The sequence below is a fragment of the Passer domesticus genome, chromosome 5, assembly GCF_036417665.1.
Source record: "Passer domesticus isolate bPasDom1 chromosome 5, bPasDom1.hap1, whole genome shotgun sequence".
In the NCBI taxonomy this organism is placed as follows: Eukaryota; Metazoa; Chordata; class Aves; order Passeriformes; family Passeridae; genus Passer; species Passer domesticus.
Genome location: NC_087478.1, coordinates 305,186 through 333,014, shown reverse-complemented (window position 1 = coordinate 333,014; position 27,829 = coordinate 305,186). Strand labels below are relative to the sequence as shown.

Sequence of the window (27,829 nt, the reverse complement as noted above, 5' to 3'; positions counted from 1 at the left end):
CCTGAACATCTCATAATTCCTGGAAATCCCTCTGACCCTCTGGAAGCAGAGGAAACACAACACTGGAAAGTATCCAAAGAAGATTTATTTCTTCAAAATGAACTGTTCCTGTCCAGCTGTGGGAGGAAATAATAAATCTCTCCCAGTGAACTCATTTTCCATCTTTGCAGCTGAGAGGTTTCTCTGAATTCTTTCCCCTCTCCCTGCAGCCAACCAGGAAGAAAAAAACGAGGCAGGAGCAGAAAAATTCCTTTGGTTTGGTTCCAGCCAAACTCAGGGACAAACTGGAGAGGGATTTCCAATCCTAGAATTAAATGTGTAGCCAAAAAAAGCCTTAACAGCTCCTTTGTGTCTCTTCCCTGCCCTTAAATACCCTTTATTTCCCAGGAACGCTCAGGTGGATCACACTCAGCAATTCCAGAGCCTGTGCCAAGGGAAATCAAAACTGAAAGTGCTTTAAGGAATGTGCCCTTGGACACAGCCTGGAGCTTGGGCTGTGCCTGCTGCAGGAATCTCAGCCATCCCTTTTTCCATTCATGGAGCTGCTTCCCTCCCTCTGCTGTCACTTCCAGAGCTGGCTCCAGGAATGCATTCCCAGCCTGGAACTGGATCAGGCCCCTGCTGCTCCCTCCCAGCCTCCCGAGCATCCCTGGGAACAGGGATGTGCCCAGTGCTGTGCCTGGCACACATCCTGCACCAGAGGCACAAACAGGACAAGGGCAGCCAGGAGAAGCCCTGCAATTTCAGCTGTTGCATCCCTGCAGCCTCCCAAGCTTTTGAGAACTGGCAGCTCTGGAGGATGGGAATGGACCCTTTATTTCCATGGTGTCTGATGGGAATGTCCTTGGTGCTGTGGGCAGGGATTCATCCCAATCCAATCCTTCCCATCCAGTTAGGAACCCACTGCTCTGTTGGTTTTTATATAAAATATATTTATTTATACATAAAAATAAATAGCTGCCTTTTCCAGAGTGTAAGGAAACAAGTGGATAAAACCTGGATAAAGAAACAAGTGCCTAAAAACAGCTGATGGATAAAGGGAAAACACACAAAGGAAAATATTCCCTAAATTGTTTTCTTTGTCCTTGGTGGTGCCTGTAGAGACTGCTCCAGCTTGGGTTCCCCCTGAGCCAGTGGGGATCAGGATCCAGAGCTGGGATCGGTGCTGGAAGCACTTCCAGGGGATCCCTGGGTTCTGGGGGTGGGATGGTCCCAACACCTCTGGCTCTGCCTCCGTGGCTGCAAGACAGCAGGAAAGGGTGAGGGTGTGGGGAAATGCCTGGCTGGTTCTCCCTCACTCTGATTCCTGGGATGTGGGGACAAAGCTGGGAGAGGGATGAGGATGTTTGGGGAAATGCCTGGCTGGTTCTCCCTCAGTCTGATTCCTGGGATGTGGGGACAAAGCTGGGAAAGGGATGAGGATGTGGGGAAATGCTTTGCTGGATGCCTCTCTGTCCATTTTCTGGGATTTGTGGACAAAGCTGGGAAAGGGATGAGGATGTTTAGGGGAATGCTTGGTTGGGTCCCCCTCATCCATTTTCTGGGATTTGGGGCAAAGGCAGGAAAGGGATGAGGATGTCTGGGGAAATGCTTGGCTGGTTCTTTCTCAGTCTCATCCCTGGGATTTGTGGACAAAGCCAGGAAAGGGATGAGGATGTTTAGGGGGATGCTTGGTTGGGTCCCCCTCCATCCATTTTTTGGGATTTGGGGCACAGCTGGGACAGGTATCCAGCTACTCCAGCTCTGCCCATGCTCCTGGACAGGGAATGGGAATTACCTGGGGCAGGGCAGCTCAGCTTCATCCCAAACCCCATCCCAACATCCCAACCCTCTCCCTGCCCACCACCAGCATCCCCACTTCCCCCCAATCCCAGCTCCTGGTGCAGGACCCCCACCCACCTTTGGGATGATCCATGGGAATCATCCGTGTTCAGGCTGGGAAGAGCAGCCACGCGTGCCCGGCTGCTCCGTGTGCTGTGCCACCCCTCAGGGAAGCATCCAGAACTCCATCCCTGGGCATGGTGGGTGCTCAGTGTCCCCAGGGTGGGTGCTCAGCCCGTGGGGACAATGCCAGGAGGTGCCACCTCCTGGTTCCCAGAGGGAATTCCCTCCATGGGAATGTCTGACTCTGTCACCGTGTAGCCCTGCCTGGTGAATCTGTGGGGGGAAGAGGAGCATCAGTGGCACTGCAAGGCTTTGGGAGGCACAGAAGCCTTGGAAAACTCATTCCTGGGGCTTGGCACTTACTTCCTCCTCCTCCTCCTCCTCCTCCAGCAGCAGACGGCCGCAGTCCCGGTGGCCAGCAGCACCAGGAGTCCTGTGGGATGGACACGGGGGTGAGGAGCATCTCCCCACCCGTGCCTGATGAAAAAACAGCTCCATAAGGAGCCCAAACCACTCCAGGCACCTTCACAAGATCCCAAGGGAGGGAATTGGGAATTCTTCTTCCCAGGGAGAAATGTGGGTGCTGAATCCTTCCCCCCCTCAGTGGCATTCCCGTTGGCCAGGGAATAAAGCTCCCACAGCCCCCAAAAGGAATTTTAAGCTTAAAAAAATTGAAATAAGCCCCTGTTTCCCAAAGAAGTTTGGGTTTTTTTGTTGTTTTTTTTTTTTTTTCCAGCTTACCAACAGAAGAGGCCACGGACTGGATGGAAACTGGAAAAGAGGAGAGAAAAGGAAACTTTGAGCTGCAAAGGTAAGAAATGCTGGGAGGAGCCTCACTAGGAAGGAGGTTGCAGAGAAGGAAAGTTCCTCTGGAAAATCAAAAGAGCCTTTGTGGGTGAAACAAGGCCCAGGGGAGGTTGGAGTTCCCTGGGAATCAGCCCAACCTGCAGCATAATCCGTGGGCGGGGTGGGCAGCGGGGTTGTCCCCTCTCCCAGCCTGGATGTGTCCAGTGTTGGAATCATCTCCGCTGGCCTGGATCCATCTGGTGACAGCCCATCAGCTGCTGCTGGCACAGGGGACTGGCTGGGAGCTGGAGAGGGGCTGGAATTCGGGCTGGCACCAGTGGTACCTGCTGGGAAAATGGTTTGGGAGATGTTTAAATTCCCAAAATCACCGGTGCCGTTATTTCCGTGCCCTCACCCAGCAGCCACAGAACGCTGGGATTTCACCCCATGGGGTGAATCTGATCCCAGCACGGGAATGTTGGGCTTTCCACACCCTGGCAGCTGTGGCTCTGCCCCAATCCCAATCCCAATCCCAATCCCAATCCCAATCCTGTTCCTCACCCCTCTGGGTCGTGCTCTCCAGGCCGGGGGTTTCCCAGGAAACAGCTGGATCTCCTTTGGGAAAACACAACAGGGAGACACCATCAGCTGGGAAGTGAACTCTCCAAGTGGTTTGGTAAGTTAGGGAGTCAAAATTATTTTATCCAACATTGAGGTCTGGGGGAAATTCCCCTAATTCCAAAAAATGGATGTTCATTGTCAAACTTTAACAATTTTTATATTTTAGCAAAACAAGGAATTAATGCTCACTGGCTTCAAGCTAATAATTACCATTCTATCTTCTCTTGATTAGTAATTTGTCCCTTTTTAATCATCCTAATTAATGTGTATTTTCAGCATTTTGATTCTGTTTTCCCAGATTGGGCACCTCTGGTTTATGCAGAGTCTCTTTGTGGTTTATAAATTCTTGGCGTTCTGTCCCCAACAATAAATTCCTCCCCCAGGTCTGGGAGCACCAAAGGATGGAAGTCCCTAAACTTTTGTTTTCCCAACCCATGGACATCCCCCATGATCCATGAGGAATTCCACGGATAAATTCCTCTCTGTACTGCCCCAATTTCTGATTCTTTTGGAAGAAACAGAGCTTTGCTCGCGTTTCCCCCATGCTCCCGCTCCGGAGCTGCCGCAGCTCCCAGCTCCCAGCTCGGACTCACGGATGCACTGGAGCGTGGGGTGGGTCCAGCGGGGCTCGGAGCCGTTCCAGAGGATGCACTGGATGAGGCTGGAGGTCCCAGCTTTCCGTTTGTAGCCGGGGTTGCAGGCGTAGCGCAGGCGGGAGTTCAGCTCCGTGCGGTTCCCGGCGTCGATGTGAGCGTTGGCCACGGCCTTGGGGCGGCTGCAGCGAGCTGGAGTGGGATGGGATGGGAAAAAAAACATGGAATCACAACAGGGAGAGCAGACAAGCTCCGGTGAAGGAGTGTAGGGGGATGCCCCCAATGAGAGAGGGGCAAACTAGCCTTTGTCCCCCAAAAAAGGAAGGAAGCCCAGAAGTTTCTCCCAACGATCAGGTGAAAAGCCACCTCACAGGACCCGAGAGACTTCACTAAAACCTTGGGGTCACCTCATTGGATAGGAGCCAAAAGGTCCTGCCTGGCCCAACAGGTAGAAAAGGAGAGAACAAAGGCACCACGAGGCTTTTGTGAACGTGTTTATACCAAGGAACAGACCTCTGTACCTGGCTCGGATTTTCTGTTTATTGTTTTGCCTTTTATTAAACCCTTTTGTTTCTAACACTGCAGCAGAAGCCATCCTGCTCATTATTTGCCTCCAAAGGTAATAGCCAAGCTATCCTTGGGTGGATTAGGTTCCCTTTTAAGGGCTCATAAAACCCTGGCCCGACAAAACAGAACCTAATACTCCGGCTGTGCTGGGGAATTCCCCGCTCCTCATCCCTGGAAGTGCCCAGGGCCGGGCTGGATGGGGCTTGGAGATAGTGGAAGGTGTCCCTGCCCGTGGCAGGACATGGAATGAGGTGATCCCTGAATTCCCTCCCAACCCAAAGCTTTCCATGGTGCTATAAAGTCCTGCCTGGGGGTGGATATAGGGATTCATCCATCCTGCAGAAATAAAGGGACCTCGTGCCTGACACAGGGAATGGAGAAAGGGAGAATGTTCCCAGCATTTTTGGGATCACTTGTAGCAGCTCCTCCAGAGGCTGGAGAAAGGGAAAGCTCCACTTCTGGCATGTTTGTGGTCACTCGTAGCAGCTCATCCAGCCAGCAAGGAATTTCTATGGAATTCCTTCCCATGCAGTGGCTGTCCCAGGCCAGCAGCCCCAGCTGCCTCCAGCTGCTGAATTCCAGCTGTGGTCACTGCCCCCATCCCTCTCCACTCATTTCGCAGCTGGACGTGAAAAATTCCAGCTCTGCTGAGTCCTCCAGCCACTTCCCAGGAGATTTTCCCCTCTGGAAGGTGGCAGCTGAATTCCAAGTACCCCACACGGAGGGACAACGATGGATTTTGAGTTGTGGCTTTGCTCTTCCCCAAACGAGCTCCTGCTTCCCCTTCAGCCTCAGGATGAGCTCGGTTCCACACCAGAGTGATGAGATTTCCCTTCTTTTCTGGTGCAAAGGGAAACATTTCCTGCCAGCACCTGGATCCCCGTGGTGGTGTGGGAATGGCTTATCCATGATCCTGGCTGCTGGAAGCTCCCCTAACCCAGTGGGAGGCAGCACGGAGAGATGGGGAGAGGTACAGTGGGAATAGCACAAAACACAGCTGGGATGGGTGGGATGGGATGGGATGGGATGGGATGGGATGGGATGGGATGGGATGGGATGGGATGGGATGGGATGGGATGGGATGGGATGGGATGGATGAGCAGGAGGGAGTGGTGGATATCTGGGATTCTGGGATGGGATGGATGAGCAGGAGGGAACAATGGATATCTGGGATGGGATGCACAGATGAGGTGGATCCATGCAGGGCTGGGATGTGAACTATGGCTAGGATGGAGCAGTGGGAAGTAGGGATAGGATGGAGTGATGGATATCTGGGATGGGAATTAGGGATAGGATGGAATGATGGATATCTGGGATGGGAAGCAGGGGTAGGATGGAATGATGGATATCTGGGATGGGAAGGAGGGATAGGATGGAATGATGGATATCTGGGATGGGAATTAGGGATAGGATGGAGTGATGGATATCTGGGATGGGAAGCAGGGGTAGGGTGGAATGATGGATATCTGGGATGGGAAGGAGGGATAGGATGGAATGATGGATATCTGGGATGGGAAGCAGGGGTAGGGTGGAATGATGGATATCTGGGAATTAGGGATAGGATGGAATGATGGATATCTGGGAATTAGGGATAGGATGGAATGATGGATATCTGGGAATTAGGGATAGGATGGAATGATGGATATCTGGGAATTAGGGATAGGGTGGAATGAGGCATGGCCAGGCTGGATGGATGAGCTGGTGCCTGGCATGGATGGAACGATGTCCAGCTGGGATGGGGCAGAGTCCAGCCAGCAGGAACACACAGCTGGGCTGGGATCATCGTGGAACAGAGATGGAAAAACAGTGGGAATGGGAATGGGAATGGCAGTGACAGGGGTGGGAACGTGCTGGTGACAAGGACAGAGACACCAGGGACAGGGGTGTGATGGCAGCAGGAATGGGAGCAGGATGGGGATGGGAACAGTGGGGATGGGAGCAGGATGGGAACGGAAAAAGTGGGAATGGAAGCAGGATGGGAATAGGAGCACAATGGGGATAGAAACAGTGGGAATGGGAACATGGGGTTGAAAACACAGTGAGCATGGGAACATGACAGAAACAGAGGGGATGGGGCAGGATGGGGAACTGGAAACTGTGGGGATGGGGCAGGATGGGGAACTGGAAACTGTGGGAATGGGGCAGGATGGGGAACTGGAAACCGTGGGGATGGCAGCAGGATGGGGAACTGGAAACTGTGGGAATGGGAGCAGGATGGGGAACTGGAAACTGTGGGAATGGGGCAGGATGGGGAACTGGAAACTGTGGGAATGGGGCAGGATGGGGAACTGGAAACTGTGGGAATGGGGCAGGATGGGGAACTGGAAACCGTGGGGATGGCAGCAGGATGGGAAGGGGACAGTGGCACGGCAGCAGTGGGGACAGGAACACAACGTGCTCCCACAGCACCCAAAACATCCAGAGATAAAAATCTCCATCCTCACAAACTCCTGCCCTGATTTGTGGTGCATCCCCAGAACATCCCAGGGGAACCTGCTCCGGGTGGATCCGGGTGTGATCCTGGCCAGGGGACACCAGTGACGTGGGGACATGCAGGTGCTGAGCACAGCTGCTGTCAAGACATGGGTGAAATTCCTGGAATCAGCAGCTCCTGGAACTGGGATTTGAGGAAACGCCTGCCTGGGGATGTTTCACAACTCACCAGAGCTGGCACTGTGCCTTCAGTGAGTGCAAAACCCTCCCGTGCCAATGCCAGCTGCGCCTCCACAGGGAGCACAGCAGGAAATCCAGCCCTAAACACCAGAAACGTCCAGGAAAAGCAGGGATCTGCAAGCTGTGTTTATGCCTTCAGCTTTGAAACCTGCTCTCCTCAGCCCAATCCTCCAAAAAGGGGTTTGTTTTCACATTTGGTTGGAATCTCCTCTTCAAAAAATGCCCAAGTTGTTCAAACCAGATCTCCAGGATCACCACACGTTTCACACCATCCATGGATTTCAGCTTCTTTGATGAGACCAAACACATCCCAAGGGGAAAAGGGGAGGAATCAGCTGGAAATGCAGGATTTAGGCTTTAATCCCTCAGGAATGAGTTGGAATTTCCCAGGAATGGATCATCCCAGCTGCTCAAAGCCTCATCCCACGCTTGGCCAGCCTTCCAAAGGAGCTGTGGTGCTGGAATTTGACCATCCCAGGAAAACACCTCCAGCTGCCTTATTTCCATCAGGATTCCCTGCATCCTGCTGGGATTCAATATCCAGGTTGAAATGTGCCTGACATCCAAGGATTTTGCATTTCTGTGGATTTTTTCTTCACTTTTTCTTGTCTTTCCCCACCAGCAGCCTCCAGTTGTGGAGGATGAGCTCATCCCGACACGTTGGGAAGCAGAACAGGGAATACAGCCAGGATGATCCCAAATGGAGATGCTGCCATGTGATGTCACCCCATGTCCAAATTCCCTGGGATGCACAACAACAGCTGGATGCTGGAGGATCCACACCTGGAAAAACTTGGCTGTTCTCCTTAAAAACTTGGCTGTTCTCCTTAAAAAATTATCAGGAAAAGGCCCGGAGATGTGGGGGTTTTTCTGCTCAAAATTTAAAAACCATGAGCAAAAAAAAAAAAAAAAAAAAGTGGAGAAAAGAGAAATTTCACAAATCTGGATGCAAGAAAAATCCATGAGAAATGCCAAAATCATGGAAATAAATAAAACTTCCACATTTTAACTCAAAAATATTTCCAGTTGAGCAGGAGAGGACAGGATGCCCGGTGGGAACGTCGTGGGATGCAGCAGCACATCCCAAATTACCCATCACGTGAACTAAGAAAATAAATATTATTTGTTTTTTCTAACACCCCCTAAACCCATGGTTTTTGCCCCAAACAACAATCCTGGTGGCAGCACTGCTGCCTGGAATGTTGTTGGGATGTCTGGGATCCATGTTCAGTGAGGAATGAATTTGGGAGGGCTATTTTTAGCTCGTTCCTGAGGCTCAGGGCTCGTGTCTTCCCAGTTCATGGTGCTCTTCTGGCTTATTTTTGTCACCAAAGACTTTGACATTCCTGGCCATTCCCGTCATTCTGTTATAAATAGGGATAAATGAATTTTCCAGGGCTTCAAGAGCACTCAGGAGCTTGGAGAAGAGTGAGCACCCAAAGCTCTGCATTCCCTTCCAGCTTTTATTTCACAGAATCCTTCACAGCTGCCATATTATCAGCAAATTAAACATTTCCTAATGGTCTTGCTGCTTCCAGCAGCTCCTGCGAGGATGAACTGAGGTGTTGTTCCAAGGCCCAAGCTGTGAGGAGATTTTTCCCAAACTCCAAGAGCAACAGAGCTGGGAAGGGTCTGGAGAACCAGGAACAACTGAGGGAGCTGGGAAGGGTCTGGAGAAGCAGGAGGGGCTGAGGGAGCTGGGAAGGGTCTGGAGAAGCAGGAACAACTGAGGGAGCTGGGCAGGGTCTGGAGAAGCAGGAGGGGCTGAGGGAGCTGGGCAGGGGCTGGAGAAGCAGGAGGGGCTGAGGGAGCTGGGAAGGGTCTGGAGAAGCAGGAGGGGCTGAGGGAGCTGGGAAGGGTCTGGAGAAGCAGGAGGGGCTGAGGGAGCTGGGAAGGGGCTGAGCCTGGAGCAAAGGAGGCTCAGGGGCCCTGGTGGCTCTGCACAAGTCCCTGGCAGGAGGGGACAGCCGGGGGGGTCGGGCTGTGCTCCAGGGAACAGGGACAGGAGAGAGGGAACGGCCTCAGGCTGGGCCGGGGCAGCTCAGGGGGGATTTTGGGGAAATTCCTCCCTGGAAAGGGCTGTTGGAATGGGCTGGCGTGGTCAGGGCGGGGTCCCCACCCTGGGGGGATTCAAAGCCCTGTGGATGTGGCACTGGGGACAGGCTCAGTGGTGGCCTGGGCAGGGCTGGGTTAATTGTTACACTCAGTGACTTTGAAGCTGCCTTTCAGCCGTCATGATCCAGTGATTCCAGGATTCTGGACTTCTGGAGAGGCAGGACAATGCTGTGACATTCCAGGCTCAGCAGCCACGGACAAGTCCCAGTGGTGTGGAAAAGCCACGGAGTGCAGCCAGGCTGAGACCCCACGGGGATGCAGCTCCCAAGGGTCCCTCACACAGACCCCAGAAAGCACCCCCAGCCCCCCTGGGCACCGGGAGGAGGCGGTGTGGGAATGCCAGGAGCGAGGTGAGCACCCGGGGGACACGGGGCTGCAGCCTGGCCACTCTGGGAGGGGTCAGGAGGCACCCGGGGAGAGGTTTGGGAATGCCAGGAGCGAGGTGAGCACCCGGGGGACACGGGGCTGCAGCCTGGCCACTCTGGGGGTGGGTCAGGAGGCACCCGGGGAAAGGTTTGGGAATGCAGGGAGCAGCGTGGGCACCCCAGGTGTGGCATGGACACCCCGGGGAGCAGCCTGGGGTGGGGGCTTGGGTACCCCAGGGAGCAGAACAAGCATCCAAGGAAGCACAGAAAGCATCTTAGGGATGGCACGGCCACCCCGAGTGGGATTTTGGGTACCCCGGGGAATAGCGTGGGTAGCCTGGGAAGGGTAGCGGGCATCCCGGGGAGCTGAGAGGGCACCCTCGGGACCGGAGCAAACACTTAGGGATGGCACGGGCACGCCAGGGACAGTGTGGGCACCCCAAGGGGGGGCTCGGGTACTCCAGGGAGTAGCGTGAGTTCTCCAGGGAGTAGCGTGAGTTCTCCAAGGAGTAGCGTGAGTTCTCCAGGAAGCACAGCGGGCGTCCCAGGGAGCGCCGCGGGCATCCCGGGAAAGCGGAGCGAGCGCCTTAGGGATGGCACGGGCACCCTAAGGAGGGTGTGGGCACCGCCGTGGGAGCTGGGAAACCTCCGGGAGCGGCGCGATTCCCTCCGGAAGTCGAGCGGGCTCAGCCGGGATCCCGGGGAGTACCGCGGGCATCCCGGCAAGCGGAGCGGGCACCCCGGGCACGGAGCGGGCACCGCGGGGAAGGGAGCGGGCACCGCGGGGAAGGCGGAGGGAGCCCGGGAAGGGAGCGGGCACCGCGGAGAAGGCGCAGAGATCCCGGGAGGGCGCGGACGCCCCGGGCAGGGCTCGGAGCCGGGCGGGAGCCGGGGCAGCCCCGCTTACCGGTGTCGGCGGCGGCGCGGAGCAGCAGCAGAGCGGCGGCCCCGCAGAGCAGCGGCAGCGGCCGCGGTGCCATGGCAGCGGCCCGGGGCAGCTCCGGGCTCCGGCGGCGGTTCCGTGCCGCTTCCCCGCCGCTGTCGCCGTCACGGTGTGGCCACAGCGGTTTCGCTTTCGCTTTCGAGCCGGGCCACCGGGAGGGACGCGCCGCCCTGCCGGGATGGGCGGCCGGGGGCAGGGAGGGGACGCGGGGTCCGGGAGGGGATGCGGGGGTGGCAGTGCCGGGGACATCCCGTGCCCGAGCGGAATTCGGTCCCGGGGACGGAAAGGGATGAAGTGCAGGGATGCGGGATCCAGCGGGTGTGAGGTGCCCTGGGAGGAAAAGGATGAAATGTTTGGGTTCGTGAGCCGGGGGTGCAGTATGGGGTGGGGAGAGGGGGTGGGGTGCCCCTGGAGAAAGCAGAGCCTGGGGGATGCGATATGGGGTCACAACAACACCCAGGAGGGTCCTGATTCTCTTGGGATGCAGCGTCTTGGGGAGGGAGGAATTCCCGGCAGGAGATGAGGAATGGAATGTGCTGTCCGAGGGAATCGCGGTGTCCTGGGGGATGCAGCTCCTCCTCCTGGATCTGGGGGGATTCCATGATGGAGCTGGAACGTGCTGGTCCCCACACAAATCTTAAAATGCAAAACAAGCTGTGACCCAGCCCTGGAAGTTCTGCAGAGCTCCTGCGGTCAGGCTCCAGCTCACAGCATTCCAGGACTCAGATCCCACAGGTTCTGCTCACAACAAATCCTCCCCAACGCAGCTCCTTGCTCGTGGCCTCTTTATTCTCTGTGGTTTGTTTGTTTGTTTTAAATTTTATCAGTGAGTATCAGCAAATAGCCCCACGTGTCTAGAAAAGGAAAGCAAAGGGTAACTTGGATAATATTTCATGGCCAGAACTTCATGACAGGGGAATAAATTCTCCCTCTGCCCCCAGGGAAAGAGAATTAACCTCAATTAACCCTCCCTGAGGCAGAAGAGAGGCTGCACCCGTGACCAAGCTCTGGACCCTGCCAAGTGTGTTTTAGAGAGAGCAGCACGAGCCCGGAGAACCAGGAGGAAATGCCTGAGGGCAGTGCTTAGGAACATTCCAGGTGAAAAAGCTGCAGGAGTTCTGTTGGAATTCCAGCCTCTCTGTGCTGCAGGCTCTGAGCCCCAGGAGAACTCTGCACTGACCTGAGGCCCTGGAGAAGCTTCCAGAATGGAATGGCAGAGCTGGGATTGTGGCTGTGCAGTTTGGATAGAAGTGTGTGAGAGCACAGGGTGGGAAACTTAAATATTTTACTGTATTCTAAACTCTTAAACTCTATAAAACAAGATGGAGGTTTGGGGAGGAGGTTGGTCCTTCTTCTTCACCTTCTCCTCCATGGGTTTGGGTGGTTTTGTGTCATTGGATAAAAAAGCTCACATTGTGGGGCATGGGTGGTTGGTTATTGGGTTAAAAGTGAAAATAATTAGGGTGTCATTTCTTAATTGGACAGTTTATCCTTACAAAGTCTTATAGAGAGAGACATGGGGCTCCATTTTTAGTTTGTTAGAGTGAGGTGCTGTAGAACTCAGGGTTTGTGAGACTGTGACATGGATAAGAACCAATAAACACCTGAGTCCAACAAGAAATACCATCTCACACGTTTAATCCTGACCCAAACAAAAAATAATTAAAATAAAACTCACCATTAAGATGTGTAAGAAGGAAGAGACAAAGGATCCACACAGTTCCACTCCAGCTGGGGGCAATGCCAGCTCCCCAGGGCGGGCTGGTGACACTTGTGGCTGTACTCTGGCCGGGCTGGGATCCCACAGGATGAAAAGCAGTCAGCAGGGCAGGGTTCACAGCACTTTGTGCCACAGCTGAGCGTGATCACCTCGGGATTTGGAAAAGAAAAATCAGTCTGGCAAGACTCTGCCCTTCTGCTCAAGAATTCCTTCAAAAAATGTAAAAAATGTTGTGTCTGAAATTTCCAGGTGAGGTTTTGGTGCTGATAATCTCCAGCTGCTGATCTTCCAGAAGGGAAGTTTGTGCCAGAGCTGAGCGTGATCACCTCGGGTTTTGCAAAAGAAAATTCAGTCTGGGAAGACTTTGCCCTTCTGCTCAAGAATTCCTTTAACAGATGTAAAAAATCCAGCTGTGTCTGAAATTTCCAGGTGAGGTTTTGGTGCTGCTGATGCAAAGGAGCTGTGCAGGTGCTGATCTTCCAGCAGAGAAGTTTGTGCCAGAGCTGAGCGTGATCACCTCGGGATTTGGAAAAGAAAATTCAGCCTGGCAAGACTTTGCCTTTGTTCTCAAGAATTCCTCTAAAAGATGTAAAAAATCCAGTTGTGGTTGAAATTTCCAGGTGAGGGTTTGGTGCTGCTGATCTGCAGCTGCTGATCTTCCAGAAGGGAAGTTTGTGCCAGAGCGGAGTGTGATCACCTTGGGTTGTGGTAAAGAAAATTCAGCCTGGCAAGACTTTGCCTTTCTGCTCAAAAATTCCTTCAAAAAATGTAAAAAATCCAATTGTGTCTGAAATTTCCAGGTGAGGGTTTGGTGCTGCTGATCTTCCAGAAGAGAAGCACTGCTGGGTGAGTTTGCACTGCTCAGCCTGGGGGCTGCGATCCCTGGGTGGGGGATGTGTTCACAAAGCATTTCCATGGAAATCCTCGAGCCTCTCCATGAGAAACCAGAGCTGGGGAATGGTTGGGTGCTCAGGAACACACTCAGGGCAAGTGGCGGGTCAGGCTCTGGGGTGACAGGAGGAATGGGCTGGGGACAGGAGGAATGGGCTGGGGACAGGAGGAATGGGCTGGGGACAGGAGGAATGGGCTGGGGACAGGAGGAATGGGCTGGGGACAGGAGGAATGGGCTGGGGACAGGAGGAATGGGCTGGGGACAGGAGGAATGGGCTGGGGACAGGAGGACATGGGCTGGGGACAGGAGGAATGGGCTGGGGACAGGAGGAATGGGCTGGGGACAGGAGGAATGGGCTGGGGACAGGAGGACATGGGCTGGGGACAGGAGGACATGGGCTGGGGACAGGAGGAATGGGCTGGGGACAGGAGGACATGGGCTGGGGACAAGGGGACATGGGCTGGGGACAGGAGGAATGGGCTGGGGACAGGAGGAATGGGCTGGGGACAGGAGGACATGGGCTGGGGACAAGGGGACATGGGCTGGGGACAAGGGGAATGGGCTGGGGACACGAGGACATGGGCTGGGGACAGGAGGACATGGGCTGGGGACAGGAGGAATGGGCTGGGGACAGGAGGAATGGGCTGGGGACAGGAGGAATGGGCTGGGGACAGGAGGAATGGGCTGGGGACAGGAGGACATGGGCTGGGGACAAGGGGACATGGGCTGGGGACAGGAGGAATGGGCTGGGGACAGGAGGACATGGGCTGGGGACAGGAGGAATGGGCTGGGGACAGGAGGACATGGGCTGGGGACAGGAGGAATGGGCTGGGGACAGGAGGAATGGGCTGGGGACAGGAGGAATGGGCTGGGGACAGGAGGACATGGGCTGGGGACAGGAGGACATGGGCTGGGGACAAGGGGAATGGGCTGGGGACAAGGGGAATGGGCTGGGGACAGGAGGACATGGGCTGGGGACAAGGGGAATGGGCTGGGGACAAGGGGAATGGGCTGGGGACAGGAGGAATGGGCTGGGGACAGGAGGAATGGGCTGGGGACAGGAGGAATGGGCTGGGGACAGGAGGACATGGGCTGGGGACAGGAGGAATGGGCTGGGGACAGGAGGACATGGGCTGGGGACAGGAGGAATGGGCTGGGGACAGGAGGAATGGGCTGGGGACAGGAGGAATGGTCTGGGGACAGGAGGAATGGGCTGGGGACAAGGGGAATGGGCTGGGGACAGGAGGACATGGGCTGGGGACAAGGGGAATGGGCTGGGGACAGGAGGAATGGTCTGGGGACAGGAGGACATGGGCTGGGGACAGGAGGAATGGGCTGGGGACAGGAGGACATGGGCTGGGGACAGGAGGACATGGGCTGGGGACAGGAGGAATGGGCTGGGGACAGGAGGACATGGGCTGGGGACAAGGGGACATGGGCTGGGGACAGGAGGAATGGGCTGGGGACAGGAGGACATGGGCTGGGGACAGGAGGAATGGGCTGGGGACAGGAGGACATGGGCTGGGGACAGGAGGACATGGGCTGGGGACAGGAGGAATGGGCTGGGGACAAGAGCAATGGGCTGGGGACACGAGGACATGGGCTGGGGACAGGAGGACATGGGCTGGGGACAAGGGGAATGGGCTGGGGACAGGAGGACATGGGCTGGGGACAGGAGGAATGGGCTGGGGACAGGAGGACATGGGCTGGGGACAGGAGGAATGGGCTGGGGACAGGAGGAATGGGCTGGGGACAGGAGGAATGGTCTGGGGACAAGGGGACATGGGCTGGGGACAGGAGGAATGGGCTGGGGACAGGAGGACATGAGCTGGGGACAGGAGGAATGGGCTGGGGACAGGAGGACATGGGCTGGGGACAGGAGGACATGGGCTGGGGACAAGGGGACATGGGCTGGGGACAGGAGGAATGGGCTGGGGACAAGGGGACATGGGCTGGGGACAGGAGGACATGGGCTGGGGACAGGAGGACATGGGCTGGGGACAAGGGGAATGGGCTGGGGACAAGGGGACATGGGCTGGGGACAGGAGGAATGGGCTGGGGACAGGAGGACATGGGCTGGGGACAGGAGGAATGGGCTGGGGACAGGAGGACATGGGCTGGGGACAAGAGGACATGGGCTGGGGACAGGAGGACATGAGCTGGGGACAGGAGGAATGGGCTGGGGACAGGAGGACATGGGCTGGGGACAAGGGGACATGGGCTGGGGACAGGAGGAATGGGCTGGGGACAGGAGGACATGGGCTGGGGACAAGGGGAATGGGCTGGCACTGACCAGCACAGGGACTGGACCTGTGGTCCAGCCAGGTGACCGGACACACAGAGCCACGGCAGGAGCTGAGGAATGCAGAACTTTCCATGGCTGGACTGTGAGGGTGTGCAAAGCCAGGGGTCCTTGGCCTCCTGAGAGGCACCAGCTCCAGCTGCTGTTTTATTATTAATTATTGCACTGAGATTTAATTATTTTAAGCATTGAGACATCTGAGGCTCTGCCGTGGGGAATGTGGAGGGAGGAAAGCTGGTCTGACCCCGTGAGGGTGGGGTGGAGCTGGGAAGGAATTCCCAGCCCAGCATTTGTGAGTTCCAGAGTGGCTCCAGGGTGGTCAGACAGGGAATTTTCCCTGACAGAACCATTTGTGGGGTCATCCTAGCAAGTCCCTGTCCCAGGGAGCCCTTTGTGCACTCCCTGAGGTGCCACATCACAGGATCCTCCCCATCCAGCACCAGGACAAGGATGTGACCCCTGGGGCAGGGAGAACACCAAGGGCTGGACACAGCACCTGGATCTCCACAGAATTCACCACCCCACATCCAGGCTTGTGCTTTAGGGGCTGGCTGTTTTCAAGAGCTTTGAACATCTGAGAAGCAATTTTTGGGCTGGGTTATCACCACTGTCTCATCACTGCCACCATCAGTGGTATTGGCAAAACCAGGTTTTAATATAAATTTCATAGAATTATTTCAAGAAAGGTTTGGGTGGGAAGGGATCTTAAAATCATCTTTTTCCATCCCCCTGCCATGGCAGGGACACCTGCCACTGTCCCAAAGTGTCCAGCCTGGCCTTGGGCACTGCAGGGATCAGGGGCAGCCCCAGCTGCTCTGGCAATTCCAGCCCAGCCAGCAATTCCTCATGGCCAAGATCCCACCCCAATCTCCCTTTCCAGGCAATTCCCTCCATTCCCAGCTCTCCCAGCCTGACATTGGATCCATCTCCTCTCCAGGACATCCATGGACCCAGGGGTTTCACTGGGAATCTCAGGACTCCAGGAAGGGTCTCCCTTCCCTTTTCTATCCCCATTTTCCATAAAAATCCCTGGGGATGGATTCTGAGTGTCCCAAATCCCAGAATCCCAGAGCAGTTTGGCTGGGAAGGGACCTCAGAGCTCATTCCAGGGACACCTCCCCTGTCCCAGGCTGCTCCAACCCTTCCTTGGGCACTGCAGGGATCAGGGGCAGCCCCAGCTGCTCTGGCAATTCCAGCCCAGCCAGCAATTCCTCATGGCCAAGATCCCATCCATGGCTGCCCTCTGGCACTGGCAGCCATTCCCTGGCTCCTGTCCCTTGTCCCCAGTCCCTCTGCAGCTCTCCTGGAGCCCCTGCAATGTGCTGGAAGCTCTCCCTGGAGCCTTCTCCTCTCCAGGTGAGCACCCCCAGCTCTCCCAGCCTTTCCTCTCAGCTGCTCCATCCCTCTGAGGATCCTGGTGTCCTCCTCTGGATTCTCTCCAACATTCCATGTCCCTGGCAAGGTCCATTCCATTATTTATCACATGGATGAAATGAGCACCAGGTCAGAATCAATTCAGAATTATTCATATGGACACTGGTGGTGGAGAGGGTGCGAAAGGGTGAGGGCACAAAAGGTTTTAGCAGCACTTAATCATTGACTAATTGAACATTTACATGGATGGGGTTTGCTCCAATTACAACAGCCATTTAATTACAGATCCCAGTTAACACCAAGCACTCTGCACCAGCCCCTTCACCCTGGAGAGGAGAAGGCTCCAGGGAGAGCTTCCAGCACATTGCAGGGGCTCCAGGAGAGCTGCAGAGGGACTGGGGACAAGGGACAGGAGCCAGGGAATGGCTGCCAGTGCCAGAGGGCAGCCATGGATGGGATCTTGGAATGAGGAATTGCTGGCTGGGCTGGAATTGCCAGAGCAGCTGGGGCTGCCCCTGATCCCTGCAGTGCCCAGGGAAGGGTTGGAGCAGCCTGGGACAGGGGAGGTGTCCCTGGAATGAGCTTTGAGGTCCCTTCCCAGCCAAACTGCTCTGGGATTCTGGGATTTGGGACACTCAGAATCCATCCCCAGGGATTTTTATGGAAGTTGGGGATGGAAAAGGGAAGGGAGACCCTTCATGGAGCCCTGAGATTCCCAGTGAAACCCCTGGGTCAGACTTGGGGTGGGGATGGATCCAATCCCCAGCTGGGAGAGCTGGGAATGGAGGGAATTCCCTGGAAAGGGAGATTGGGGTGGGATTTTGGCCATGAGGAATTGCTGGCTGGGCTGGAATTGCCAGAGCAGCTGGGGCTGCCCCTCATCCCTGCAGTGCCCAAGGCCAGGCTGGACACGGGCACAGTGGGAGGTGTCCCTGCCATGGCAGGGTGGCACTGGGTGAGCTTTGAGGTCCTTTCCAAGTCATTCTGGGATTCCATGATTTCCCATAACTCATCAGGAAGTTTCCACCCTGGGCACAACCCAAGCTGGGAATTGCTGGAGGATTTTTTTTTCAAAGCTCTACTAACAATGGTACATTTCTACTTGGGATGATTCCAGGCTGTGATGTTCCAAAGCCTCCAGGGAATAAGGGATTATCCCTCGTTCTCACCTTGCTCGGGCAGTGGGGCTCTTGGTATGGACCATTCTCCCACCTTTTCCATGCACAAGCTCCTGGTGTGGTCAAGGGATGCTCCCTGTCCAGCTGGTTTGCTCAAGGCACACTTGTCCATCCAGCTGGGAATTCCTGAGGCCCCAGCAGCTCCCAGGAAGGGGAAGCTGGGGAGGTGCAGCACCACAGTGGAAGTGGTTGAGGAGTTCCAGGTTTGTCCTTGGAGGTAGCTCATGGAAGGGTTGTGTTCTTGGATGTGACTCTTAAACTGGAGATTTCTGGGTTAAAAAAACTGGAGTTTAAGTCAGGACTAGAGATTAATCCAGCGTTCAAAGGGAGACAAACTCCTTGCTTCAAGGCACCAGGGATGAGGATCCACCTCCTTCCAGGGCAACAATATTCCTCTGAATTCACTTTCCTTAAACAGAAACCAAAACTCTGCCTCAAGGAGCAGAATGCTCCGAACTCCAGGAATTAATCAGCTTTTGTTTTCCTGGAAGGATTTAAGCAGGACTTACTAAATCTCTTATCAGCTCTCACAGGTTCCTGTGCTGAGTACATAAAACATGCTCAGGATGTGAGTTCACCCTCCCAGGAGTACTGGGAATTGTGATTCAGCCCTGGTAATTCCGTGTGCTCGAGGAAAATGGTCCCAAGAAATGCTCTGTAAAGCTCAGGTTGGCACCCTGGGATGGTTTCCCATTAGGTTAATTACTTTCATTTTAATTACCTACTATTAATCCAGCAAGAAGCAGTTGCTGGGCCTGGATTCTGTCCCAAATCAACGCTGCCCATTGCTCTTGGAAACACCTGGAAAAGTCAAAATACTGTCCTGGAAATGAAGAGGGATGGAGAAAGGAAAGAATTCCAGTGGTAACATTTTGTGTTATGGGAATTATGAATTTATTTTTAATGAGAGAAGGAAGAGGAGATGGAGAAGGAGAAGAAAAATAGGAGGAGGAGAAGGAGAAAAGGAAGGAGAAGGAGAAAGAAAAGGAGAAAAGGAAGGAGGAGGAAAAGAGGAGAAGGATGAGAAGTAGAAGGAGGAGAAGGAGAAAAGGAGGAGGAGAAGGAGAAGGAGAAAAGGAAGAGGGAAGAAAAGGAGAAAAAGAAGAAGAGTGAGGAGAAGAAGGAGAAGGAGAAAGAGAAAAAGAAGAGAGAGGAGAAGGAGGAGAAGGAAAATAGGAGGAGGAGAAGGAGAAAAGGAAGGAGAAGGAGAAAGAAAAGGAGAAAAGTAAGGAGGAGAAGGAGGAGAAGGAGAAGGATGAGAAGGAGGAGAAGGAGAAGGATGAGAAGGATGAGAAGGAGGAGAAGGAGAAGGATGAGAAGGATGAGAAGGAGGAGAAGGAGAAGGATGAGAAGGATGAGAAGGAGGAGAAGGAGAAGGATGAGAAGGAGAAGGAGGAGAAGGATGAGAAGGAGGAGAAGGATGAGAAGGAGGAGAAGGAGGAGAAGGAGAAGGAGGAGAAGGAGGAGAAGGAGGAAGAGATCCAGTGCTAAGCATTGCAGTCAAGGTCATTCCCATAAAAGCTCAAACACACCACATGTGACACTTGCTACGGTTTCACAAATGACCATTTCCTCTTTGGGCTGGAATTTGGCAGAATTGGTAAAAACGAGGAGTCCTTGCTGCCCAACAGAACACCCAGGCTGTGGGGAGGAGCTGCTGGCCTCAGGCTGGAGAGGCTCCAGCCTTTCCAGAGCTTTCCAAGGGAAATCTTCCCTGCTGGAGTGTCACAAGGGTGACCCTGCAGCTGAGGAGGGCAGCAGGGTGGGCTGTGCTGGGCTCTGGGGATCTCCAGAGGGATTTTTGGGAACTTTTCCATGGGAGGGGAAAGCACCCTGAAACCAGCTGGGGGATTTTGGCCACGGGGTTGCTTTAGGTCTCAGTTTCTGATCTGGGAGTTTCAGTTCTCAGATGTGAGGCTGCTTTTGAAACCAGCCTTTTCCCCAAGAGAAGGAGCAGCTTTTGGTCCCGAGTTTTATTTAATCCAATTCAATTGTTTGATGCTGTTCTAGGAGGGAAGAGCACTGACAAAACATGAGGTTGTGAAAGTTCCAGCTGCAGGCTTGGACACATCCCCTTTTCCCCCGCAAATAACATTCCCAGAGGGTTTCTCCTGAAACAAAATTAACTCAGACCTTCTTTCATTCTCTGAGGGTGAGAAGGAAGAAGGAAGATATTCCACCTTCACTTTCTTGGGATAAATAAATGTCCATCATGTGGGGTTTGTTTCCTTTTCCCCTTAAATAATTAATTCCAGTCACGTCGGGAAATCCTTTCCTTTTTAAAATTTATCTTGAAGGTCACTAATTATCACATTCCACTTGGCTCTGCTATCAACAGCTGTGAATTATGACAGCTGGGAATCTTGAATTTAGCCTGTGCTAAATCACTGGGAAAGCTTGTACAAAAACCCAGATATTCCCCTTGGAATTAAAGCTGTGATGTTCTTGACCTTTACCAGCACTTGAAGGAAACAATGTGTTCAAGAGCAAGAAGAACTGCAGGAAAAACTAGATTGTGATATTTGTCTTGGGATTTGTTTTGGAACTATTCCTCTGCCTGCAGGTGGCTGAGATTACAAAACCTGGAGGTTTAGGTGAAAAAAAACAGATTTAGGAGCGTGGCAGCAACAGCTTTTAGCTTCTGGAAGTGGGAGGAGGGCTGGAAAGCACCCACAGCCTGTCCCTGTGGGATGGGTGGTTTTTTTTTCTTTATGTTGGGATGATAAATCCTGGGGATAATTATCCTGGTTGTGCCTGGGGCCAGGCTGCTGTGCCAGCCCAGCTGGCATTCCGTGGGCTGCAGGAGCCACACGTGGGCTCTGGCCCTGCAGAACCCCAGAGCTGGATCCCCCTGAGCTCCAGCCCGCGGGGTTTGTGCTCCGGGGCTGGCATTGGGATCATCTGTCCTTGGTGCCCAGCTCAGCAGGAATTGTTTTGTCTCCCTGCTCTGTGCACAGCTCCCCATCCCATAATGGGAGCCCAGACCCACAGCCCAAAGCAGCTCAGAATGTGGAAATAGAAAACCTAAAACCTGAGGCATCACTTCCCCCCTTTACTAAATATCTGCCAATAATCTGTATTTAATAATTACTATTAAATATCTACCAATAATGTGTATTTAATAATTACTATTAAATATCTACCAATAATGTGTATTTAATAAATATTATTAAATATCTACCAATAATGTGTATTTAATAAATACTATTAAATATCTACCAATAATGTGTAATTAATAAATACTATTAAATATCTACCAATAATGTGTAATTAATAAATGTTATTAAATATCTACCAATAATGTGTATTCAATAAATATTATTAAATATCTACCAATAATGTATATTTAATAAATACTATTAAATATCTACCAATAATGTGTATTTAATAATTATTATTAAATATCTACCAATAATGTGTATTCAATAAATATTATTAAATATCTACCAATAATGTGTATTCAATAAATATTATTGAATATCTACCAATAATGTGTATTCAATAAATATTATTAAATATCTACCAATAATGTGTATTCAATAAATATTATTAAATATCTACCAATAATGTATATTTAATAAATACTATTAAATATCTACCAATAATGTGTATTCAATAATTATTATTAAATATCTACCAATAATGTGTATTTAATAAATATTATTAAACATCTACCAATAATGTGTAATTAATAAATACTATTAAATATCTACCAATAATGTGTATTTAATAAATATTATTAAACATCTACCAATAATGTGTATTCAATAAATATTATTAAATATCTACCAATAATGTGTAATTAATAAATACTATTAAATATCTACCAATAATGTGTATTCAATAAATATTATTCAATATCTACTAATAATGTGTATTCAATAAATATTATTAAATATCTACCGATAATGTGTATTCAATAAATATTATTAAATATCTACTAATAATGTGTATTTAATAAATATTATTAAATACCTATTAATAATGTGTATTTAATAAATATTATTAAATATCTACCAATAATGTGTATTTAATAAATATTATTAAACATCTACCAATAATGTGTATTCAATAAATATTATTAAATATCTACCAATAATGTGTATTCAATAAATATTATTAAATATCTACCAATAATGTGTATTCAATAAATATTATTAAATATCTACCAATAATGTGTATTTAATAAATATTATTAAATATCTACCAATAATGTGTATTCAATAAATACTATTAAATATCTACCAATAATGTGTATTTAACAACAGATAAGTACCTAACAATAATAAACAACCATCAATAGACACATCCACTAATAAACATACAAATATCCAACAGGGAATAAACATCCAACACAGGATAAATATCCAATGACAGCAAAATCCCAATTCTCCTATTTTCGGGATAATTCACTCAGCGTTCCCTGTCCCCACCACCCACGGGGTGTTCGGTCCCTCTGGGAACGGGGACAAACTTCCCCAGGAAGGGATTTTCCCAGTCTCCAACCCAAACCTTCCCTGCAACGACGTGAGGCAGTTTTTTGGCTTAAGGGGCTCAAATGCTCGGTGTGTTGTGAGTTATGTGTGGGTTACACGTGAGTTACACGGGAATTACATGGGAATTTATTGGGAATGACTTGGAATTTACTTGGGATTTACACGTGAGTTACTTGTGAGTTACACATGAGTTACATGGGAATTTATTGGGAATTACCTGGAATTTACTTGGGATTTACACGTGAGTTACTTGTGAGTTACATATTAATTACACGGGAATTACATGGGAATTTATTGGGAATTACCTGGAGTTTACTTGGGATTTACACGTGAGTTACTTGTGAGTTACATATTAATTACACGGGAATTACATGGGAATTTATTGGGAATTACCTGGAATTTACTTGGGATTTACACGTGAGTTACTTGTGAGTTACACATGACTTACACGGGAATTACATGGGAATTTATTGGGAATTACTTGGAATTTACTTGGGATTTACACGTGAGTTACTTGTGAGTTACATATTAATTACACGGGAATTACATGGGAATTTATTGGGAATGACTTGGAATTATTTGGGATTTACACGTGAGTTACTTGTGAGTTACATATTAATTACACGGGAATTACATGGGAATTTATTGGGAATGATTTGGAATTTACTTGGGATTTACACGTGAGTTACTTGTGAGTTACACATGAGTTACATGGGAATTACATGGAAATTTATTGGGAATGATTTGGAATTTACTTGGGATTTACACGTGAGTTACTTGTGAGTTACATATTAATTACACGGGAATTACATGGGAATTTATTGGGAATGACTTGGAATTTACTTGGGATTTACACGTGAGTTACTTGTGAGTTACACATGAGTTACATGGGAATTTATTGGGAATTTATTGGGAATTACCTGGAATTTACTTGGGATTTACACGTGAGTTACACATGAGTTACATGGGAATTACATGGGAATTTATTGGGAATTACATGTGGGCTCCCTGCAAGTTACGGATGAGTTATGTGGGAATAACTTGGGATTTACACGTGAGTTACATGTGAGTTACACATGAGTTAGATGGGAATTAATTGGGAATTGCTTGGGATTTACACGTGAGTTACTTGTGAGTTACATATCAATTACACGGGAATTACATGGGAATTAATTGGGAATTACCTGGAATTTACTTGGGATTTACACGTGAGTTACTTGTGAGTTACACATGAGTTACATGGGAATTAATTGGGAATTACTTGGGATTTACACGTGAGTTGCTTGCGAGTTACACATGAATTACATGGGAGACTAATGGGACATCAATGGGAATCCTTTTTTTTTTTTTGCCAAAAGCTCAAATGATCATTTTGTCTGGAGAGTTCCTTGTGAGTTACACATGAGTTACATGGGAATTAATTGGAAATTGCTTGGAATTACTTGGGATTTACACGTGAGTTACTTGCGAGTTACACATTAATTACATGGGAGATTAATGGGAATATATTTTTTTTTTTTGGCCAAAAGCTCAAGTGATCATTTTGTCTGGAAAGCTACTTGTGAGTTCCTTGTGAGTTACACATGAGTTACTTGGGAATTAATTGGGAATTGCTTGGAATTTACTTGGGATTTACATGTGAGTTACACATGAATTACATGGGAGACTAATGGGACATCAATGGGAATCCTTTTTTTTTTGGCAAAAGCTCAAATGATCATTTTGTCTGGAGAGTTCCTTGTGAGTTACACATGAGTTACATGGGAATTAATTGGGAATTGCTTGGGATTTACACGGGAGTTCCTTGCGAGTTACACACGAGTTACTTGGGATACAATGGCAATCCTTTTTCTGCCCGTGGGCTCCATATTTTTTTTTGCCTCGAGGGTTACCTCTGTTAACTTATTAACACGTGAGTTACATGGGAATGAATTCTTTTTTGCCAAGGGGCTCCATGCTTGGTTTGTCACGGGAGTGAAATACGAGTTACACAGGAGTTACACAGGAGTTACACAGGAGTGACTTGTGACTTACCCCGGCCCTTCCACAGGCCCCAGAGGGTTGGATTGCCACACGAATTCCATGTGAATCCGATGTCAATTCCATGCGAATACCACATATATCCCATGCGAGGTCCCGTTTCCCGGCCAGGAGCGCAGATAATTTATTTATCTATTTATTTGTCTCTCTGCCCGCCGGCGGAACCTCACTCCCCTCACGGAATAACGACGCGGCTCCTTTAAGACGCGCCCTCACTCTGGCTCCGCCCCTTCAGCGCGCGGGTGGGGGCGTGGCTTGGCTAGGCGACTGGATGCTGGATTGATTGGCAGCTCCGCTGCCCAATCAGATGCCAGAGAGCGGCCCGGGGGCGGGGCTTCCGGCGGGGCTGCGGAGGCGGCGGCGCTCGGAGGGAGCGGGAGCGGCGCCGCCATGATCAAGAAGTTCGATAAAAAGGACGAGGAGTCCGGTACGGGGGGGCTGGCGGCGAGGGGAGCGGTGCTGGGGCGAGGAGGGGGCTGAGGAGACAGCGGGGGTGCAGGTGAGGGGGGCGCTGAGGTGAGAGAGGGGCGGAGATGAGGGAGCTGAGGGGGGTGCTGAGGGAGCTGAGGGGGGTGCTGAGCTGAGGGAGATGGTGAGGGCGATGCTGAGGTGAGGGAGGTGCTGAGGTGAGGGAGATGGTGAGGTGAGGGAGATGGTGAGGTGAGGGAGGTGCTGAGGTGGGGGAGATGCTGAGGGCGATGCTGAGCTGAGGGAGATGCTGAGGTGAAGGAAATCCTGAGCTGAGGGAGATGCTGAGGTGAGGGGGGAGATGCTGAGGGCGATCCTAAGGTAAGGGAGATGCTGAGGGCGATGCTGAGCTGAGGGAGATCCTGAGGTGAGGGTGATGCTGAGGTGAGGGAGATCCTGAGGGCAGTGCTGAAGTGAGGGAGATGCTGAGGGTAATGCTGAAGTGAGGGAGATGCTGAGGGGTGCTGAGGTGAGGGAAATGCTGAGAGAGATGCTGAGGTGGGGGAGATGCTGAGGTGGGGGAGATGCTGAGGTGGGGGAGATGCTGAGGTGAGGGAGACGCTGAGGTGAGGGAAATTCTGAGGGAGATGCTAAGGTGGGGGAGATGCTGAGGTGAGGGAGATCCTGAGGGAGATGCTGAGGTGAGGGAGATGCTGAGGTGAGGGAGGTGCTCAGGGCGATCCCGAGGTGAGGGAGATGCTGGGGGAGATCCTGAGGTGAGGGAGATCCTGAGGTGAGGGAAATGGTGAGGGAGATCCTGAGCTGATGGAGATGCTGAGGTGAGGGAGATGCTGATGGAGATCCTGAGGTGATGGAGATGCTGAGGTGAGGGAGATGCTGAGGTGATGGAGATGCTGAGGTGAGGGAGATGCTGAGGTGAGGGAGATGCTGAGGTGAGGGAGATGCTGAGGTGAGGGCGATGCTGAGGTGAGGGCGATGCTGAGGTGAGGGAGATGCTGAGGTGAGGGAGATGCTGAGGTGATGGAGATGCTGAGGTGAGGGAGATGCTGAGGTGAGGGAGATGCTGAGGTGAGGGCGATGCTGAGGTGAGGGCGATGCTGAGGTGAGGGAGATGCTGAGGTGAGGGCGATGCTGAGGTGAGGGAGATGCTGAGGTGAGGGAGATGCTGAGGTGAGGGAGATGCTGAGGTGAAGGAGATGCTGAGGTGAGGGAGATGCTGAGGTGAGGGAGATCCTGAGGTGATGGAGATGCTGAGGTGAGGGAGATGCTGATGGAGATCCTGAGGTGAGGGCGATGCTGAGGTGAGGGCGATGCTGAGGTGAGGGAGATGCTGAGGTGAGGGAGATCCTGAGGGATGCTGAGGTGAGTGTGATGCTGAGGTGAGGGAAATGCTGAGGTGAGGGAAATGCTGAGGGCGATGCTGAGGTGAGGGAGATCCTGAGGGATGCTGAGGTGAGGGCGATGCTGAGGTGAGGGAAATGCTGAAGGAGATCCTGAGGTGAGGGAGATCCTGAGGGCGATGCTGAGGTGAGGGCGATGCTGGGGTGGAATAGAACTCCCAGAGCAGCCGTGGCTGCCCCCGGATGGATCCCTGATGTGTCCCAGGCCAGGCTGGAGCGAGCTGGGACCGTGGAAGGTGTCCCTGCTGGTGGCAGGAGGTGGAGGTGAACGATCCTTAAACCTCCTGCCAGCCCGTTCTGTGGTCTCTCATCTCTCACAGCTCCTGGGCTGTTTGTGTTTCAGCTCTGAGAACTGACTGACAAATATTTCTCCCCTCTGGTGGCAAATCCAAAGGATCTGGGGTCTGTTTGCTCTCCCTTTTTTGCAGAGCTGATTTTTAGAGAGGATTTTATCCCTGTCTCTGCTCAGTGCAGATGTTTAATTCCTCAAAGAAGAGAGAATTTATTACATTTATTTCTAGAATAAACCCTATATATTTATATAGTAAACTCTGTATGATAGCCCTAACCCCGAGGTGATGTATGTCAGAAAATAAACTTCTCTTTTTAGCCATTTTGCTGCACAAAGCAAAATCCACAAGGCTTCAGAGGAGCCTTTCCTGACCTTCTCTGTCTGCACATCTGGAATTCCCAGCAGGACTTCAGGAAACCTCTGGCCCCATCTCCCTGTGCTCAGCAGCACCCACATTTTGGTGCCCAGAGCAGCTGGGGCTGCCCTGGATCCCTGGGATGTCCGAGGCTGGGCTGGACAGGGCTTGGAGCAGCCGGTGTTGGGGTTTGGGGTTTGTTCCTGGTTTTGTTAAGGCTGGGATTGAAGTGTTGGGGATGGGATTTTGTGCTTAGATTTAAATGTTTTTTATTTTTTTATTTATAAGTTGTGAGTTTTATAGTGTTTTTAATACAATATAAAATGGTTAATTATTTTTATATAACATTTTTAGAGGCTAAATTATTTCATTGAGAAGTTATATTGAAATTATTTTTACTTTTAATTTAATAACTAATTATTTGCAGTTCGTAACGTGGACTTTTTTGTTAAATTACAAAACATTATTTAAACTTGGGAAGAAGAAGGATTAGGTACCGTTCTAAAATTTTTATTTTAGTCTAATGTATTATTATATTTGATATGCTATTATTTTTCTTTTTATATTTTTCTTTTTATATTTTTCTTTTTATATTTTTCTTTTTATATTTTTCTTTTTATATTTTTCTTTTTATATTTTTCTTTTTATATTTTTCTTTTTATATTTTTCTTTTTATATTTTTCTTTTTATATTTTTCTTTTTATATTTTTCTTTTTATATTTTTCTTTTTATTTTTTATTTTTTATTTTCATATTTTTATTTTTATATTATTTTAAATTTTTTACTTTTAAATATTTTTATTTT

The 27,829-nt window shown here is 50.9% G+C and overlaps 2 protein-coding genes across 2 annotated transcripts in view; one reads left to right on the top strand and one right to left on the bottom strand.

The window, feature by feature from the left end:
- Positions 1-911: 911 nt before the first annotated feature.
- IL15RA (interleukin 15 receptor subunit alpha) lies at positions 912-10,696 on the bottom strand. Its single transcript, XM_064421642.1, has 8 exons — positions 10,512-10,696; positions 3,885-4,076; positions 3,232-3,285; positions 2,829-3,017; positions 2,626-2,655; positions 2,248-2,317; positions 1,900-2,157; positions 912-1,239 (listed from the first exon to the last, which is right to left on the bottom strand). Exons 1-7 carry the CDS (start codon positions 10,582-10,584, stop codon positions 2,052-2,054), a joined length of 714 nt encoding a protein of 237 aa, XP_064277712.1. The 5' UTR covers positions 10,585-10,696; the 3' UTR covers positions 912-1,239; positions 1,900-2,051.
- A 14,181-nt stretch (positions 10,697-24,877) lies between these two features.
- Positions 24,878-27,829, top strand: part of COPG2 (COPI coat complex subunit gamma 2) — a 35,324-nt gene continuing 32,372 nt past the window's right edge. Inside the window, exon 1 of the mRNA XM_064421643.1 lies at positions 24,878-24,976. Coding sequence (XP_064277713.1) covers positions 24,940-24,976 — 37 coding nt within the window. The 5' untranslated portion in view covers positions 24,878-24,939. The remainder of the gene's footprint in view (positions 24,977-27,829) is intronic.